The 20,906-nt window shown below is 44.7% G+C and overlaps 1 protein-coding gene across 4 annotated transcripts in view; it reads right to left on the bottom strand.

Moving 5' to 3' along the window:
• The window catches only part of SMOC2 (SPARC related modular calcium binding 2), a 154,974-nt gene extending 142,056 nt beyond the window's left edge, over positions 1-12,918 (bottom strand). For all 4 annotated transcript variants that reach the window (XM_068399671.1, XM_068399662.1, XM_068399654.1 and 1 more), the window contains exon 1: positions 12,290-12,918. In XM_068399671.1, the coding sequence (XP_068255772.1) occupies positions 12,290-12,370 (81 nt within the window). In that variant the 5' untranslated portion in view covers positions 12,371-12,918. The remainder of the gene's footprint in view (positions 1-12,289) is intronic.
• Positions 12,919-20,906: the final 7,988 nt, after the last annotated feature.

The following is a 20,906-nucleotide window of genomic DNA, read 5'->3' on the forward strand; positions in this document are numbered from 1 at the left end:
TGGATAACATTTTGAAGCCCCAGGTAGCCTATAGGAAGAAGATCGGTGCTCCTTGATAATGCTTGACACCTCTTTGAGGTTGTCAAGAGAGCCTTTGGGCCAGGTTTCCCAGAGGGTTATTGGTGCTGCTGCTATAGAAGAAGAGTACGTTCAAGAGGTGGTGAATGTAGCAGCAAGAACAGCTCTCTGCTCTTTGGTCTGCATCCACAGGATGGAAGTATCCTGCATCGAGACCCATCATCTTTTCTCCCTCAAGAAAAGGTAGGGAAGGGCAGTGGTTAGAGAAGGTCCCAGCTCCATGCTGAGCTACATGCAAAAATAAGAAGAGGCATCCAAACATTCCTGTTATTCTTTGCAGGAAAAACCAAGCTGCATTGATTCAGGGCTTTTTTTCCTTTAGGGGACAAAGAGTTTTGCACCATGAAAGGAAATACATACCACAGCCTGAGAACCCCAGCTTTAGGGCAATGATAAGGTTGAAACACTAAGCTCTCACAAGTCAGGAAATACCAAGCAGATGACACTTGGCCATCCGCACTACGCAGAGCCCCTTTGGCCGGCAGCATGACAAGACTGAGGAATCGACCCTTTTGCTCACCTCTTCCTGTAGTGCTGAATTGATTGCTCCAATTCTTTACAAAAGGTAGACTAGGTTAAAAAAAAAAAAAAACTAAAAAAAACCTACCAGGTAAGTCTATACAAAGTAGCCAGCTTGGATACTATGCAGAGGATGTAAAGAACCAGACTATGTCCACAACTGCCTGATTAACCCCACTGTTTGTATACTCCCCATTATTTGTGTTCAGCCTTGTCTGTAAGCAGGTGCCATTCAAGATTTAATCTTATTTATTATCAAACTTGGTAACGATGGTAGACCAAGAGGGCCAACCAAGAATGAGGCTTTTTGCCCAAAACACAATACAAACCCAAAAAGCTTACAGTCTGTAAATAAGCAAGGCATGTAAACACTGGGGGAAAAGGTGTAAAACACTGACACTTCAGAGTTAAGAGCAGCACTGTATGCCCATTTCGCAGTGGAGAAAATTACTGCACTAGGTACAGACAAATAGACATTTGAGCTCTGCTTTTTGCCATTTTTCCTTCAGAAATAAATCGATTATTAGTGCATGAATATTGCCTTGTAATTTTATTGCAAACTAATCAAAGTCCATCACCAAGCAATGGCAGAACTTTTGCTCTGGGAGTCATTCAGCACCTGGAAAGGGGAAACTTAAACAGAAGAGCAATTTACCAAATGAACACTTCTTTCAAAAAAATCTTTCCCTTTCTCTCAGAAATGTAATTTATGGAACCTTTCAAGGAGGAAACAAGATGGAAAGATAAAACCTCCTGTACAAAGTTCAGATTTTCAACTAAATCCACTTAGGCTGAAATCCATCAAAAATTTGACATGCTTGAAAACTGCCTTCCCAGGAGGATGCAGTCTGAAACATAATCCCATTAAATACAGTGTGGAAAATAAGTTGTCCACTTTGTTTTGTCTTGCTCACCAGAATTCCTGTAATAAATGCTGCAAAAAAGAAACAGTACAGACACATGCAATGAAATGAACAGGCCACATGCTTTCTGCAGGCTGAACCCCTCCTGGTGTCCCACAGTCAAGAGCAGCTCATATGTTAGGCCATAGTTCCCCTTTTGTCCACACCAGCCTGCTCTGAGTTCTCACCAGTGCTAATGATTAATTAATGTCAAGGCAAGTCATGTCATTAAAGACACTCTCTTTTTACAGAACTGTATTTTACCTTTCAATAGTTTCTGCTGAGATTTTTTTTACATCTGAGGTTTTACCCATTTGAGGGCCTATCTGATGGGCAACTGAGTAGTAAGTGCTGAAAAATGAAGGTCCACAGTTTTCCCCCTCCTCCCCTCCACACTTATGCAGCTGGGTAGAGATACAAGGGATTCCCCCACTTTCAGCCCTTCCCAGAGGGGACGGAGCAGACCATGCTGCTCTTGCACTCCCTCCCGTGGTGGATCCCTAAAGTGTCATAGAAGAAGACAGGTGACCTCCCTGCCCCTGAGGATGCTGCGTAAGTGATGCCACCGGGCTGGCTGCATTTGCAACGGAATGGACAGGAGGAGAAATGGAGAAAGATCTGTATAGACCCCCCTCTCTGCTTTTTATCTTGTGTCTCTGAAGTCTTTGATGGTCGCCTCCTAAAAGTAAGCCATCTTACAGACCAGAGACAATTTACTAAACAAATAAACTTATGGTCAAGTCAGAGCCTTCTTTAGTTTCTTTGTTGCTAGTCTTTTTCATTTCTGTAATCTCTTGTGGGGACAAAGGTGTCCTTAGAATTGGTGTTACCCTCCACTACAACGTAGCATACTTGGGACCAGATTTCACTTATTTAATTTCATTTATTTGATTGATAGACATTTTTACTTTAAAAAGTGACATTTACTAGAGTGATTTTTTCACTGTAACAGGCACATCAGTCCACATGATGGCTACTCTCTGGCCTTGAGCAGTGCTATACAGCTCTATTGGCATAAAAAGGTGGCTCACAGGGACCACAGCACTTGACAAGTATAACCTTGCAGAGCCTGGATCAGCTTCATGGGCACCCCTTTGGCTGCACTAAATGGCACCAACATGGATGCTAAAGTGAATAAGAACTGATTAAAACACTGTGATTAAATGCATTAAATAATTCTTCACCTATGCAGATGGACATGACGACAAATACATTAACCGGGGCAACTGTACCAGACCCAGTTTGGAAACCATGTGCAACATGTCCTTACAATACCTGCCTCTGATAGTAACTCTCCTTTTAAGACCATTAAGTTCACCTCGTGGTCCCAAATAGGAATCCAATGTGTTTGGATACCTATAGTAAGTGAGGATAAAGGCAAGAGCACTGCAGCCAGCATGGCACACACATATGAGTCTCAATGAGAAGAGGTTCTTATGTTTTAATATCACTGCCTTTCTGATATGCTGCCAATGCCATATTTCCACTTTATATACTCCAAAAAAAGGGTCTAAGACCCTAAGCTCTACCATTAGTAGAAAGATGCCACTGTAAATAGCAGCACCTAGCAAAGAAAAAGGTTTGGGAATCTGTTCTCTAGACTGCATGATCTAGATATCTCACACTTTGTGCTCTGTGATACTTTAGGACACGTAGTCTGGTTTAACAGCATTTCTGTTCACGTAGTCACGTTCTGGTTAAAATACGATGAAATGGTCTGTTTGTCCACCAAACTGTCACTCTCCCTTCTCCTCCACCTTCAAAGTAGCAACGGGACTCTATGGAAGACTTTTACTCAGACTAAACTCCACCACTCGTCCTCTTCACTCCAGATAAGAGCAAGAGAAAGATAATGAAACTGAGTCATTGCGTTCCCTCCCTGACAGCCACGCATGCCCGCAATCTGTGGGTCTTCTCTGTACTGCAGCTTGCTACACAGATCATAGTGAGTCCATTCTGATTACCATTGAAATGATTCTGTATCTGACATTACTTTCATTTCAAAAAAAAGGTACAGACCTCTCCTGAGCATTTACACTGCTTATTCACTGACAGTATCTTGCTTTAATACCAAACTAAGAATATTGATAAATGTATGACAAATCTAGACCAAACAAAAGACTGTGAGCACTTTATGGCAGCAATTATATCCTAAAAATTTGTAAAATACAGCATGCAGCCATGGCATAAGTAAAGAAAGAGCATTCCAGCGCAACGGAATTTTTCTTTGTTTTCATGTAAGTACTCTTTAGGTGCTCTAGGACAGAGAGTCAAAGATTTATAGCATATGTATGACACCTAATTTGTATGCACTTTAAAAATGAACACCCAAAAGACAGGTAAGTATACTATAACTTCCTCAGAACAAAATTAAGGTAACACAGAAGAAAAAAAAGATCTTTACTCAGTGACTCAGAAGACAACAGAACAAGCAGCCTAAAGTAAATGAAGAAAAAAAGCTACGTTTTGGATAGGTACGAGGTAAACATTCTTGAGTGAGCTCTCTAGCAGCACACTGAGCAAGCCCGGGAGAGAGCTGGAAAGCATCACCTTCAGGAAATGTTTTCTTTTTCCGTCCCAATAAGTATTCTAGGATGTATTCTCTATTAGCCTGGATTTTCAGCAGCTGATTAAATACTTAGCGGTCATTTTTAAAAGCTAATAAATTAGAAAGGGGAAAAAAAATCACTGAAGGGCAGTTACTAACTCATCAAAGCAATTTATTCTGCAAGAACTGGCTAAAACTTCAGTTTGGGGGACTGACTCCACACAAACTTACTTCACGGGTTCTGTGGCAAGAGGCAACACTACGTTAACTTTGCTTCTTTGAAGACCATTCATAATTTGGTAAAGTCATATTAAGAAACCCTCTGATCCTAAGAGTTACCACACCAATATAAATACCAGTCCATACGCTTTTGGGTATCTTTCACCTCCCCGTAACCAAAGTCTGTATCTTTGTGTCCCATGCACACCATTCCACTACACCAATGGCTGTAATTCAGACCAATTCCCTATGTAGATGGGGCAACTAGGCAAAGAGCGAAAAAGTGCAGGAAAAAATGCAGTTATTTATGCTATACTTGCTCTTCTCTGCTCAGCTATTTTCCTGAAGAGAATTACTAGGTATTGCTTATGGCCAATTTCTTGCTACGTCTTAAGTTATCCCTCCTTTTCCTCTGGCATAAATTATTCCATGTAATACCAGCATATTGTAAACTGTAAGTTTTTTCCTGAAGCATTTCACCTTTCCAGGCTCACAGCTGGTGTTGCACTGGAAAGTGTTTTATCTACAACTGTAGGTAAATATGAAGGCAGTGATTGTCAATTAACAACCAGAAGTGGATAAAGAAATGTCAACAGAAGCATATCCTGTGACAATACGCAGGGCCATCGAGAACAAAATGATTGGCATCACTAGAATTTTGTTGCAGAAGACAGTAGAGGGGCAGAGGAGGGGAGGGCAGTATTCACACCGTCAAAAACTATTTTGACTATACTCTTTCTGAAGAAGACATTCCAATTTTTCACTGTGAAATGACCTTCATCATGACTCTTTCATCTGAACTTTTAAAAAATCTACCTCAAAACACAATATTGAATCAACCAGAAAAGTGAGAAGCATTTGGGTTTTGATCCTAAGGAAAACACAAAATGTTTGGAAATCCCTGAGTCCTTTGCAAAATGTAACCTCCACTCACTATGCAGCTTCCCCAAGAATGTAAGAATTTGTTCAGATAAAAAATGCCACTCCTGAACCAAACTCAGGCCTTCATTTACCATTCAAAAATAGGTCTTTGGTCCCAGCTCCTTCTTACTCAGTTTTTAATCTTCAGGCGCCTCTGCACTTCCTGGTCTCGGGCCTGACAGGAAATGGAAGTACCAAAATACCGTGAAAATGGCTGAGCCTGTGGTGAGGCTGGTCTGGCTGAAGAAATGGAAACACTAGCAAAGTCCTGAGCAAGCCAGATCTTAAAAAGATTCGTAGCCCAATTTCCAAACCAACATGGTTCAGATAGGTTTTGAATAGCAGCTAAATCTTTGGAGTCTTCTCAAAATGAACCAAGCCCCAAGGTTTGCCAACTGTCAAGCAACACACATGGCTGTTCCTCGAGGTATTCAGTGGGCAACAGGTAACGGACAAAAGCATCACAAGTGGCCAAAATATGCGTGATCTACTTTTTGTTACCCCTGTCCTGCTCTTCCCTCCCCACCTACATTCACTTCCACTCTTCATTTCTAGTTTTAAAATCTTACAGGTGTGCAATCAACCTGCCATCTCCATTGTGTCTTTTACATTATAAGGTACAGTTTATGTTGGCTGCATGCAGAAAAATTACTTCTAACCCCTGGTCAAAAGTTTTGCTGACTCTTTCAATGATAACTCTCACAGGTTTTGTTTTTGTTTCTTTAGTGAGAAGTGTCTTGAGAGTGTATTGCAAGGAAGCCTGGTCGAAAGTGTTTTATTTTCAGAGCTGATGTACCCTTGGTTGTACCAATGCCCATTTGCAGTAACAATGCTGTTAGGATCTGGAGCCACTTACAGTTTTATTTACGGTCTTGGTTTTCCAGTCACATTTAGAGTAACTTTTCCAAATGTTTGGGTTTGCAGGCACCATCCAAGTGGGTCCTTAATGTGGAAAGCTTTGGTTGTGTTTAGCTTCCCTTCACTGAACTACCTTAGTGATCCATCTTATATTGGTGAGTGTTGTGGAAGCTGTCCAGTGCATTAAATGCTATTGAATGCTCACAAAGCATGTGCCAAGGGAGAAAAAGAAAACAATTGTTCCCTGAAATATTCAGCCTTTGATGAAAGGTACTTTCAACAGGCAGAGGTGTTCATTTCAAGCAGCGATTTCGAGCAAACTTTCTTCCTTTGTAAGATCTAAGATCAATATTGTATTGAGAAGGACACATGGTTCAGCAAGGCTTTGAAAGGATAAAATTAAATAGTTTGTGGTATAAGTCATCAAGATGACTTATAGGAAACACTTGTGTCCTATTGTTTGTACAAGTACATGCACACACACAACACCGCAGCTGAGATAAAAGCTAAGCTGATAGTTCCAAAAATACAGCATAAACAATGCCAAAGTAAGTGTGCTGGTAAGTGCAGTGATCATAAACTTACTTATTTGAGGAACAAAATGAGCCTTCTGCAAAACATTGTGTTTCAGAACAAAAGTACCGATATCCTCAAGATATGACTATTCCCCTAATACAATATGTCAATAAGGCTCAGCTCTCATCAGTTTCATACATCTAGAAAGAATGGGTGCATCTCACTGAGCGGAATAAAAATACAGCGTTGCAAAAACATTCCAACGCTGTGTTACAAGAATTGCAGACTATTCACACACACAGAATCACACAGAATGTTAGGGATTGGAAGGGACCTCGAAAGATCATCTAGTCCAATCCCCCTGCCGGAGCAGGATTGCCTAGACCATCTCACACAGGAACGCGTCCAGGCGGGTTTTGAATGTCTCCAGAGAAGGAGACTCCACAACCTCTCTGGGCAGCCTGTTCCAGTGTTCGGTCACCCTCACCGTAAAGAAGTTTTTCCTCATATTTATGTGGAACCTCATGTGTTCCAGCTTGCACCTGTTGCCCCTTGTCCTGTCAAGGGATGTCACTGAGAAGAGCCTGGCTCCATCCTCTTGACACTTGCCCTTTACATATTTATAAACATTAATGAGGTCACCCCTCAGTCTCCTCTTCTCTAAGCTAAAGAGACCCAGCTCCCTCAGCCTCTCCTCATAAGGGAGATGTTCCACTCCCTTAACCATCTTCGTGGCTCTGCGCTGGACTCTCTCTAGCAGTTCCCTGTCCTTCTTGAACTGAGGGGCCCAGAACTGGACACAATATTCCAGATGCGGCCTCACCAGGGCAGAGTAGAGGGGGAGGAGAACCTCTCTCGACCTGCTGACCACACCCCTTCTAATACACCCCAGGATGCCATTGGCCTTCTTGGCCACAAGGGCACACTCCTGGCTCATGGTCATCCTGTTGTCCACTAGGACCCCCACGTCCCTTTCCCCTACACTGGTCTCCAACAGGTCTGCCCCCAACTTGTACTGGTACATGGGGTTGTTCTTGCCCAGATGCAGGACTCTACACTTGCCCTTGTTATATTTCATTAAATTTCTCCCCGCCCAACTCTCCAGCCTGTCCAGGTCTCTCTGAATGGCTGCGCAGCCTTCCGGCGCGTCAGCCACTCCTCCCAGTTTTGTGTCATCAGCGAACTTGCTGACAGTGCACTCTAATCCCTCATCCAAGTCATTAATGAATATATTGAATAGTACTGGTCCCAGTACCGACCCTTGAGGGACTCTGCTAGACACAGGCCTGCAACTGGACTCTGTCCCATTGACCACCACTCTCTGGCTTCTTTCCTTCAGCCAGTTCACAATCCACCTCACTACCCGATCATCCAGACCACACTTCCTCAGTTTAGCTGCGAGGATGCTGTGGGAGACCGTGTCAAACGCTTTACTGAAATCAAGATAGACCACATCCACAGCTTTACCATCATCTATCCACCGGGTAACATCCTCATAAAAGGCTATCAAGTTGGTTGAGCATGACTTCCCTTTGGTGAAGCCATGTTGAGTGCCCCTAATGATCCCCCTATCCTTGATGTGCCTAGAGACAGCATCAAGAACAAGTTGTTCCATCACCTTGCCGGGGATGGAGGTGAGGCTGACCGGTCTATAGTTACCCGGGTCCTCCTTCTTGCCCTTTTTGAAGACTGGAGTGACATTCGCTTTCCTCCAGTCCTCAGGCACCTCTCCTGTTGCCCACGACTTAGCAAAGACGATGGGGAGTGGCCTAGCAATGACTTCCGCCAGCTCCCTATTACCTGCCTTTCCATAAATAAGGTAAAAGGACAACGCTACTTAAGATATTTTCTGGAATGTAAGAATGTTTTACATTAGTATTTGACATAACAGGCGGAAAAACCAGGAGCAGCCAAATTGGCTACAGTCCCTCCAGATCTCATGGTTTCTTATGAGGCAGCTCTCAGCCTACCTTCCCAAAACGAAAGCCATTGTTCCGTTGCCAATGTTTGTTTATTTGAAATAACAATAAATATAATACTAAATAATGCTTTCCTCCCCCATGCATCCCTGTGGCTTAGTTAGCAATTCAGAACTGGAATATTGTGTTTTCCCTCACTTTGCCTACTACTATTGCAATATGCTCCTACTCAGGAGACAAGAGTCCAGGAGCAACTTTAGCAAAGAGTATTTTTTGACAAGAGGCCAAGATTGGTACAAACTCAAAGTAGCTTTTGGCTATCTCTAACCCAGTGAATCCACAAGAACTCTGAAACTCTTGGACCCTGGTGCACATCCTGGCTCCCCAAAAAAGATACAAGTGTGCATCAGACCACTCCTCATGTTCCTCTTCTACCCTGGCACACAGACAGGGACGTGAGTGAGTTCTGTCTGGGTCCATGGTCTGGGCAGAGAGGGACATGTTACAACACTCGTACACTCACTTTAGATATAGCCATGAGGACCAGGGGACCAGACTCTAGACTGCCTGATGCATCTCAACTACCTGCTGACTACTCTGATGCATCCACCTGCCAGAAATTGTCCTGATGGCTATTATCGAGGCTGTAGGAAGCCATACGCTCATCAGTCCCTGCAGATCTGCAGTCACATAAGACTTAGGCAATCAGAAATCTCTTGGAGGTGTTATTTGTGTGAAAACTCTGTAATTTCTTGCTATTGGACTATTGCAAACCTTCCAATATCTGAAAATCACATATTCACCTGATCTATAGACATGGGTGGTTGTTGCGGGTCTTTTTGCCCAAGGGAAATGCAAAAATATTATTCCTAATTAAATGGGGATACAGCTCTGTAAACTACTGAAAGTCTTCTCTGAAAGTAATACTTATTCTGCTTCTGCAGCTAGCGAGGATGTAAAGGTAAAATAGCCCAGAAATCTGTTTAGACAGATGAAAAACATAAACACAGATGCTGATACCCTGCTCCCTGCCTGGCCATCATCTAGTTTGTCACTTAGAACCCAGAGCTGTTCAACACCCAGGCAAGGAAAAAACCTCTGATCCATGCAGTCATCTTTTGGAAAACGACCTTAACTTTAGAGTTGCTTTTGTTAGAGGGAACTTTAATTTTATCATCACGTCGTTGCTAAGGTTCATCTTATGGCAGATTTACCACTGCAGTTAAGGAGACTGTGCCCCTGATATTGCCACCACCTGGCAAGCTGTATATACCCATGACAGCATGATACCATCAGGGATGTGCACACCCTCCCATAATCATCCCGCAGTTTTCATGAAACTCATGTCCACAGTGAGACATGCTCTGTCCCCGTGGCCTCTGGTTATTTATGAAAATACCAGTCTTTCTTTGTTATTCTTCCAATCACAAATAAAAAGAAAATCTTCATCTGATGTGTATAAAAGAATGGTAGTTCTCTGTTCTCACACACCGGCACAGCAGGTAGAAAAAAAAAGTCATACATTTTCTTGGTCTTTCTACACAGCTTGGGTTTGTTTTTCATTATAATATGCAGACACTATCCATGAATATTTGAGAAAGGTACATGTGGGAAGGGGTTATACAGTCTGTGAGCTGCAAGCAAAATGACTGTAGGAGTAAAGAATGATTTAGTGCTGTGGTATTTGTTGCTGCAATAGCATTGCTTTTTGTTGTTGTTTAAATAGGGAAGTACACAAATAGTAGAAATAAACCTGCCTCGTTCAAAGTTTAGTTTTGTGGGAAGATGTAAAAAGTATGTGTGCATGTGTGTGTGTTTGTTGTTTTCTTCCTACAGGTCTCTGACCGTTCATTACCCATTTTATGGAAGGATTTCTAATGTAGTCTAGTATTCATACGGGCTAGCCTTCTCTGTAAGAAGAGCACAGGCAGTGGAAAAACTAGCATGGGCTCACTACCTACAGTTCTCTACTAACAAGGCTAGCTACCCCTACCAAAATGTTCAAGTTTAATTCAGTCCAACAGCTTAAAGTCTCCAAAGCCATTACCTTTTTGGTAGCAGAGGGTGGGGATTCCACCAGGATTGACTTTTCTGGTCATGGTTCATAAAGATGCACACTACTATAAGATATAGAAACAAACAACATCCACACTCTGGATGGGTGAAAGAGGGAACAGAGTGACTAGACATCTCTCAGCTAACAGTGAAGTCAAATACATCTGCATGAGTCTATGACATTTAATTTTTAAAGAGTTTGCGCTTGCGCAAGTGCCCTTGGACAGCTTTTTCTTTCCTTTGGTGAGGCAGGCAACCACTCACTGAATGACAGTTACATTCAGCAGTGATTTATATACATCTATTTAAAGGCTTTGGCATCATTTGAGTCATGTATCATTTAAAGAGGATATAACAGTCACAATCACTCCTATTTTACATTTGGACAAATTAAGTTTTGGCAGCATTTCCAGTTTACTTCCATGCTAATATTTAGAACTTTTTTATGTACAGAAGAAATAATATAACATGTAATCTCTTGTAAATTGTGTTTACACATTTGTGAAAGTGAACTTGGAATTAAATTGCAATGTTAACCTGTTAACTAGAATAGCATATATCACCTGACAGTCTCAGGGACTTCTCTCTTCTTCAAATGAGGTTCTTAAAAAGCAAAAGATGAGAATTACTTGACTTTATCTGTCCCACACATTCAAAAGCCACACACTATAAAAATCACGGAGCAAACTCATTCCTTTAAGGTTTTCAATTAGCTGTTTCTAATCTACAAATCATTTCCAAAAAAAAACTAGACAAGGCGGCAATTCTGAAGAATTTCAGGTATGAACAGCTTAGCCATCCCCCACAGTCGTTTCTCCTTGAGCTGTCCCTATCTCGTCTTACTCAAACAGAAAAGAAAAAAAAGGGAAGAAAAAGAAAAGAAAAAACCCAACTCTCAGTATTTTACAGAATTTTTCTGAAAGACAGAGACAAAAACAGGGTCTATTTCACTTTGCAACTGCCTGTAACTTTAGCATAATGAACTCTAAAGGGCACAGCCCTCACCAAAACACTTAAAAACAGCTTGAAAGGGGTACTCGCTGCCCGTTATGTTTACTCAAGTACTTGTTTAAAAACACATTTAAGGAAAATGTTTTTATTTCTACAGATTGCATTAATTATAGCTTTGCAAACACTGCAAGCTCTACGAGAAGACTGAACTGAGCTATTAGCTGCAAACCTCAGGTCTTGGCTAGAGAAATGGTTATGGCTTATTCAGCAAGCCTAATGAATTGGTTCACCCATCTCTACGCAGAGTTCCATGTTTAGCATCACGGAGCCTGGAATAGCCAAAGAGGCTTGTTTCACGTCACTTTATAATTAAAAATAAAGTAAAATCTGTCAACCCAAGACGGTCCAAAAGCAGACCTCACTGCAGCATTATTCCTCGTCGGGAAAATAAAAGCATTAACATGGACACTAGCATTGGCCCGAAGCTCTGCGGAGACCCACAGTAAACTTCCACTTAGCTGCCACGGGCCGTGATCTCCCCTGGGAAAACGCGCAGGGGCGGCGGTGCCGGCTGCTCAACGCCCCGCGTTGCCGGACAAGCCGCGGCAGAGCTCCCCACTCCGGCTGGGGGCTCCATCCTTCGCCCCAAGCGGGGAGCAGCCCTTTGCCCGGCAGCTGCGGGGCGCGGGGCGGCCACACGCCGCCCGGGGGGAGCGCATCAGCCCGCTCAGGTGCGCCCCGGGGACCCACCCGCCGGGCGCCCGGAGCCCAGCGCCCAGCGCCCAGCGGCGGGGCGGCCTTACCGTGAGGGCGGAGAGCTTCTGGGCCGGCACGGCGGGGAGCAGCTCCGGCAGCAGCAGCAGCAGCGGCACCGGCACCCACATCCTGAGGCGACGGCAGCGGCGGCGGGCGCGCAGGGGCTCCGGGAAGCGGAGGAGGGGGACTCTCCTTGGGATGTCGCTCCCACCCCACGATGCCTGCTTTGGCTCCTTTCAATCGCTCCCCCTGGGAGGTCCCAGCTTAGGTCCTCTATTTTCTTTTTCCCCACCCCACCCCGTGAAATTTGGGGACGGGAGTATAGCACGGAGGCGGCAGTCTCTCCCTCTCTCTGTCCCTCCCTCGCTCCTGGAGAGTCAGCCCCGGCTCGGAGATGCTCCCCAGCCTCTCCTCTCCCGGCGCTCTCCCGCCGCGCAGGCACTGCCGGGGGGATCCGCCGAACCCCGCCGCGTCCCCCGGGGCGACGCACCTCCCTCCGCCTCGGACGGGCTGCTGCCTAGCCCTGGGGGTCGCTTCCTTTCCTCTCCAGCCTCGTCTCCCCCGTGGCGGGGGAAGCGGGAGTCAAAGATCGGGACGGGAAGGGAGGACCCTCCCACACCACCACTCCGGTGTCCGCAGCCGGCGGGGGGCCGCGGAAAGGCACTGCCGCGGCTGCGGAGGCTGGCGGTGTGCGACCTCAGCGAGCCGCCCTTCCCTTTTTCCTCTTATCCTCCCCCCTCCCCAGCCCGGCCTCCGCTTTCTCCTCCCAGACCCACAGATCCTCGCCGGTTAACCCTCCCCGGTGCTCCCGGGGGGACGCCGGCTCGCTCCACCCGCAGGGCTCATTTTCCCCCGCCTCCTGCTGAATCAACACGTACAAATACCGACAGCCCCTGGCGGGGGGGGGCGGTGAGAGGCGCCCCGATGCCCGGCAAGATGCACCCCGACCCCCTCCCGGTGCGCCCCGACCCCGGCCGCGCCGCGCCGCCCGCCCCGCCGGGCACCGCATGGGGCGGGGAGCAAGGGCCGAGGCAGCCAGATTTTTGGCCGGGGCAAAAGCCGGGCAGCAGCGCCCTGTGGGGCGGGGGCCGGCATCCGGGCGTCGCTGGGGGCTGCCGGGCCCTCTGGCACGGCGGGGAGCGGGCTCTGCTTGACCGGGGTCGAGTTGCGGGTCGCTGCGTGGCTGCCGCTATGCGTGCGGTAAATGCCAGGTGAAACCCTCCTTCCGACAGTTTTGCGCTTTTCTCGCTTAGCTTTTAGGAGCCAAATAGACGCATTTTATTATTTCCTTACTGTGAACCGCCAGAGCACTCCTCCCCCCGCCTGCCTGAAAAAAACCCTTTTACTGCAGTTTTGTCAGCGGAGGAGTCCCCTGCGCCTCCCCTGGGACACGCGGCTCGCTGCCAGCCTGCAGAGATCCCCACGGATCAGTGGTGCTACCAGGGAGTCTGAAGCTGTCAGGGCTTGCTTTATTCTTAGGGTGTGTGCATTTGCGGGAGAGGACCCGGGCGTGAAAGGGCTTTAGGGAGGCTGCAAAGCGGCACGCTCCCAGCACACAACCTACAATTTCTCCGAGCGTCCAAACCTGATCTTGCAGGCTTGTCACACCCTGGCAGTCACACACTGCCCCGGCCACGGCTCGGGATGGAGCACGCTCTCTGGAGCAGTAGCTGCATGCACGGTGAACCACGGTGGAGAGACGCAGGTATTAATTAGAGACAGACTTGGGTGCCTTACTTGAGACACCTACTGCTGACTTTTCCAGATCCTACGATGTTCAAGGCATGCAGGCAACAAACGAGTCACAGCTTCTCCAGGTCTCAACTCAGCGCCCAGAGTCACGAGAATTTGGAAAGCCTCCTTTTCAGAAAGTTTGGTTTTAAACAACTCATCGACACAAAGTATGTGAATGCATGTGTGTTGCGTGGCCCATAATATCTCCTGGGCTTTTTAACTGGGAAAAAGAAAAAAAAAAAGCAAGGTATGATATGGCATTGCCCAGGTCAGAGCACGTTTGGGACCTTTCACCGCACCACACAGACCTCCATCGGTCTCAAACTAGCAGTGTCTCACAGAGATAGCAGATTGCCATTTGCTGCAGTAGGCAGTGCAGGACATTTTGCCAGCTTCACAGCCCTTTCCTCTCAGTTGGGAGGTGGTGAAACTTGGCAACGTTGATGTCTCTGTCAGAGACAGAAGAAGCTTTTGTTCTTGGGACCATGACTCCAGCCTCCTTCATACCTCAAAGCTGTTCTCGACATGTACCTAGTCCCGTTTTCCCCTCATCAAACCTCTCATTCCCATTGCCTTGTCAAATGCAGTCAGTCTCACCTCTCCAGAATCATCTTCTTAGTTCTCTTCCTTCTCTGCCAGTCCGTCCCAGTCTGTCTCCCAGTTCGGGTCCAGGCCTCCTTCATCACCGAGCAGCCCTACAGCCCATGCCTCCTTTCCCTTCTGCCATACTCTTTGTAGGTTGCTAAGCCCCCAGTCCCTTTGCCTTCAGCTCGGTGCCCTCCTGTGCACTGCTGGCGTGCAGCTGGGCAAAGGTGATTCACAGCAGACAGTCCCGTTGCTCTCGTTTTATCTGTCAGGACCTACTAAATGGCACAGCAGTTTGGATTTGACATTGCAGGAAAAAAAATCCATGCTCAGAATAGAGAAATGTATCTAATAAAAACAAGCTGCGGATTTTTGAGGGTTTATAACTTAGTCAAATTTGAGTGGATTTCCACAGAGTTGGCAATAGCCAAAAGGCCAAAACTGCAAAAAAGGAAGTCTAGAGTTCAGAAACTGGTGGCATTATGGTTTTAAAATAAAGATGCCTTGCCAAAATATACACTATTATTTTGTCTACTGTCATTTCCCCATCTTTTTTCTCAAAAGAGACTTGACTGTGCTGCTTAAAATTTCTTCTTCCCTCTCTTTGCCCTCATCCCAGAAGATAATTCAGCCTAAAGTAAATATTTTTAAAGGAAAATGTGAACCAAGTGATAAAAAACTGGCAAGGACTAAACAACTGAAAATAGTGTTTTATAATATAAAAGACAGAGTGATTTTAACAGGCAGAACTTCCAGCCACCACCATGGTGGTAAGAAAGCTATCTGCCTCCAATAATTTCCAGCCTGATTAGATAAGGGATATAAAAAGGGAAAGAAATGTTTTCCCTCATTATAGCTGGGGAAGGACTATGAGAGAGTCACATCAGTACTCCTTACAGGTGTTGATCTCCCATTTAAAAAGGAGACAGATTTCCAGAAGGACTCATAGGTCCATTCACAACAATACATTATGCGTGTCCCCTCTGCATAGATGCCACTGAAGGAAAATTTTGGGTTACATTCCTTGCTGTAGTTGGTCAGTGGTGTGTTTATCATGAGAGCAGCGCTCAGTCCCCATGGCCAGACATGTTTTGGGCATGTTGGGGTCAGCTTTTACCTAGTTGCCGCCTTATACCAGGACCATGTCCAGACTTGATCTGTGCTACATTAGGAATCGTACCCAAGTTTGCTGAGGTCCAACACTTCTGCTCTCATAATGAGACCCACGTTTTCTCCTCTTCCCCCAAGTCTTTCTAGAACTGTTGCAGAAAGCAACTCATGTTGCTTAGATGAGTGAGCCTCATGAAGCAATCCTGTATAGTCTAACAGCAGTGGACCCAAATATGCAGGAAATACTCAGAAGAATTTACTAGAGCATGAATGCTTTCTTTTCTTCCTTTTAATTAGGTCGGGAAAAGCAAAAGGGAATTATGTCTCTGCTATACAATTGTGCAGGCTGCTTTAAAATCCTGTGGACGGTTGACCATCCTGCATTAAATTCAACAGGATTGTTCAAAAAAGGATCTTGGAAATTCTAACTGTGAGAAAGGAAGAATTATCTGGCTCTTAACTATCAAGGCTACAGAAAGTAAATCCTCCTAGGTTTCAATGCATCACTGTAATGACAGGGATGGACCGCTAGATCCAAGCCATGTTACTTGGCTGGGGTACGTAAGTGTTCAGGAGTCTGCTTCTCATAGCAGGATCAGGTGTTGCTTGGCAAAGGATAATGCAGTTCTTAGAAAGAGATACTTTTTTCTCCTATGGATTCCTGGCCCCCTCTTTTAAAGAATTCCCCTGCACTCTAACCTGCTTTTCAAGTTTGCTGTTTTTCAAGCAGCAAATGCGTTCTACAGCCTCGTTTGAGGTATATGAAATGCTTGATTCATTTTTAAAGTTTGAAAAAATAATGGGAAATAATATTAAAAGTGAAGCAAGCAGTTCCTGTAATACCTAGAAAACATACAGACATTTGCAGACATGCAAATAAGTACAGAACAGTTGTTTGTATGCTGTGTGGCTAAGGCCTACCTTCCTCCCTCATGTTTCTACATTACTGAGCAACATGAAGTCCTGGTCAGTCACAGACTGATTAGGCCTGTAGCAAAAAATAACAAAATAGAAGTAATTAATTTTTTTTACTTGTAAAACGTTATCACTTAGCTTCTTACAAACAAAGGTACTAAATGAAAACCAGCTGGCATCAATGGCACATCTCCCATGGCTGTAATATGTATGAATGAAAAGCTCACGAACAGTGATCCGAGACTGCAGCACTACCATACTTGGGGTATCATTAAACTGTATTCATAGGTTTTCATACTTGATATGGGTGATACCACATATATCTTATATGTTTAGTTTTTAAACTAAAAAGGAATAATAAAACCCTCTGCTGTCTTACTTGTTTGCGTTTGCTGTGAGTAGTAGGGAAGACAGAGTCCAAGAGATAAGTAGGAGGTTGTGAGACTTCTTAATCAAAAAATAAAAATGACTCATTCATTTAATTATTTTTTCAAAGTAGAAAATAGTCTTTGTAAACTTCTTTAATGCACAATTTGTTTTAACACAGCTATGAGCTAGCAGCTGATGATGGAGCTGTGCTCTCTGCCACATAAAACGTGGGGCAGAATTTTTAAAACTGTTTATGGGAACCAGGAGCTGAGATCCTGTTTTTTGAGAGCTACACAGGTGAGCCAAATCCTCATCCCTAAACATCGAGGCCCACACATTATTTGATCATGAAAAACAAAGTTATCAAACCGGTCTTTTAGAAAGGGCACACAATGTAGCAGTAAAGTCAAAATTGTGGAGGAACAGGCCCATGTGGGCTGGTTGTCCTTGGGAAACACAGATAGCTTTGAAAAGCGTCATCCTTCCGTTAGACTTTCCAGTTTCAGCATGTTGCATTTTTCATGATTAGAGCTTACTGTGTGGAGTTTTATCACACTTTAGTGAGCAGTCAGTATGAGGAAGAAGACTTAATCCTTTAGGGCAACAACAAGAAAAAGAAAAACATGCTCTGTGTCTTGTGGGGTGAGAGCAGAGCAGAGCAGCGCTAGTGCCTTTCCCATCCGTCAGAGACACACTTCTGCCACTCTCTCCCCACCTGACACCAGCACACTCTTTAGACTTCTCAGGAGGTTGCTTTTTGCAATGCAGAGAGGCATCGCTGCTGACTCACTCACTCTCCTTCCACTGAATCACCCTCCTGGGTCGCCATGGCTCAGTGGCCAGAAGCACTCCTCTTTTGCCCAAGTGTAGAACTTGGGACGGTGTGATTGGGAGCAGGAGCAAACCCTGAAAACCCAACTGGCTCCTGAGTTAAAGGAGCACTGGGATGGCAAGAAGGATGTAAGCGCTGATAGAGGGAAGAAAGAAAAAGAGAAAAAACATAGCATTTTTGGAAATGTTGCTGACAAACTTGGTCTGCTGCCTGATCCTCTGGAAACAACCATGAGATTCTGCATGATTCTCGGAGCCTTGGAAACGAACCATAGTGTGGAGAATGTCAGCGGGAGGAGCTCTGTCTAGGGAGGGATAAATTCTTCCCCGATGCTTGTAACTAGATTTACACCAACTGTGAAAATCGTCCAGGAAAACAGCCATTACATGAAGTGAAATACTAGCTGTAAAATGCTTTTCTGAGTGCTAGTGGAGTAGCTGAAGTGACGGAGGATGCAGCAGAAAATCAGAACACAAAATAACACCAGAAGGTGTAAGTCATAAAATAGCTTTGAAATCATTAGGCAGACAGGTAGAATGTGCTTATCTCATATTATTATTATTCCCTTTCCTTGACCATATTTATTTTGCTATCACTACCTGTTTGTTGTATGGCTCATCATCTTCCGGAACAAGTTCTTTATACTTGCAAATAAAAGAAGGAGCAAACAGTTTGAATGTGAAGATGTAGGAAGTCGTCTTATTGGGAAGATCCGGGCAGCTGTTAGAGATGTGCTACTTCAGCATCCCATATGCACTGCTTCTCAGAATAGGAAGGTATCTGTTGTGGAGTTAAATGGAAATGCTTTCACAGGAAAAGTGTGGTATTTTAGCAGTGGACATTTGATTCAGTCCTAAATGTGGAATAAGAAGCTAGGTAAAGTGCATTAATATTTCTTGTTTCCAGTCCCTAGCATTGACATTTGTGTTGTGTACCAGCTTGCTATTTCGGATTTGTAAACCCATAGTAACCCAAAAACCATTACATTCTCATGCCTCTTCCTCAGCCCTGTGTAAAGCGAGCTCCATGGTCCCAAGCCAGCTGCCTGTGGGCACGAGGTGTTTGCAAAGCCTTCACCACACTGAGCCATCTCAGCCCAGATGCCAAAGCCTAAATGGGTCCAGTGCCAGAGCCACACCATCACCACCAACAGAGATCAACCCAGGACAAGATGGAGGTGAAGCCACCTGAGTGTGCAGGGCAGACACCCTTGTCCCTTCCCGTATCGTTCCTGCCTCATATAGAAACAGAGGGCTTCAGTCTCCAGGGCTGTTACTGTGGCACCTTGCACAGAAATTAATGCCTTTTAAGAAATGAGGAACTAAAAAGCAAACAGGTGTAGGCTAGTTGTTCCTCACCCCTTCTCCCCTTCCTTCCTACCCCATCCTCATGATGGGCACACAGGGAAGAAAAGTGTATTTTCTGATTTCTACCCTCAATGACTGTTCAAGGAAAGCCAGAACATATCTTCTGTGCTAGGTGGGAAAACATAACTCATCACTACAAACAACAGCCTCATTTGCAGGGGTGAAATACTAGAAATGTGAGCAAGAGCGTGGGGAGGACCCTACAACTGGGGGAAAGCACGAATGGCTGCCCAACAGGCCTTACGGAGGGTGCAGGTCTGCAGCGGATGCCCTGAGCCAGTTTTTGAGTGCTTCTGAGGGTAGACAGAGGATCAGGCACTTCTGATCAGAAAGTGGCATTATCAGCATGCTGGGTTCTGTGCAAAAATTGCTATGCTTGACCTAGCCAAATTCTGCTTTACAATGGCTAGCAGTGGCTTTTAGTCCATTAAGTCATCTTTTCTTACAAAACTCCCTTCAGAAAGAGGAAAAAATTGACAAACAATGCAAGAAGCTCAGTTAAACCTTCAAGAAAAGAATACCACAGTTTGGGGGAAATGCCAATTTCTCTTCATGTATATGATTTTCATTAGCTGGTTTTGCCCAGCAGGTAAGTGTGGGTACATTCTCATAGACATGGTGGCAGCAGTGAAACAGGAGGTTGTCATGGCAGTGGACATGACTACATTTCTGCTTTATTTGGTTCCTTCCTTTTGGATTTATTCAGTATTTCAGAGGCTGTGATTTTCCTATTGCCTTACCAAAAGCCACTGGTTGCATCTCCTGCTGCCTGTTTTGTTACTTTTTCTGACTACTAAACTGATAAACAGTCATACATTTTGGAGAACATGTTGATAAGTGCCAAGGGTTCTTGAAAACCCTCAAAAAATCCTGTAGTGTAATGTCAAGAACTCATTTGGGCATGTGTCACTTTACCACTTTAGAGAAAAGACAATATTATTTTTTTGTTTTAAAGTGAGGCAAAAAGCAGCAAGTTTTATGGGTTTTGGCAGACTGGTCTTTGTTGCTAGCATTTCCCCTTAGGCTGAGTTCGTGGTGAGCTTTTGGCTCTGCGTGTCTCTGAGGCACACCGAGGTACAGTGTAAAGAGAGTGGCAAAGAGACAAATTTATAGCAGGAACTAAGTGGAAAGACAACACGAACAATTGAATAAGGACCTGTCTGCTTAGACAAACAACCTGCCAAGGGTTTTTCAGTGTAGGGCTGACATTAGACAAAAAGTTCGTTTCTCAGAGCTGAAGAAATCCTTTCATTCTCATTGTGGTTTTAAATCTCTGACAGGCTCCATAAACATTAATCCATAAGGTGTTTAAAATTTTGTGCCTCAGCAAAGATTTGTGCAGGTTTTGTGGATTGTATTTATTTCTATGGAGTGACTATGGCATGAGAAGAATGATTCTTGCTTTTGAAGTGTAAACACTGGCCCACTTGAGAGACAGAGATATGAATTACACTAAATATTTAGTAAATGATTGGTTTCCACAGGGAGAACAAAGTATTTTGTATTGGAAGAGATACAGAAAAAAATAGGGAAAGAAAATCCAGTAGTTTCATAACTATTTTTCTAAGAAAGAATGTGAAACACTATCTGCAACTGGCACCTTGTAACCCTTAGGTCATTTGGCCTTTCCTGAGCTCACAACAAGAGCTGATCAGAAATTCTTCAGTGCAGTACAATTATGCATGTGCTTGTGTCAGGAAACAGCAACTTCTAAAAAGCTATGCTCTTTGCACAGGCACATCACTTGCAACA

The sequence above is a fragment of the Nyctibius grandis genome, chromosome 1 (genome assembly GCF_013368605.1).
Source record: "Nyctibius grandis isolate bNycGra1 chromosome 1, bNycGra1.pri, whole genome shotgun sequence".
NCBI lineage: Eukaryota > Metazoa > Chordata > Aves > Nyctibiiformes > Nyctibiidae > Nyctibius > Nyctibius grandis.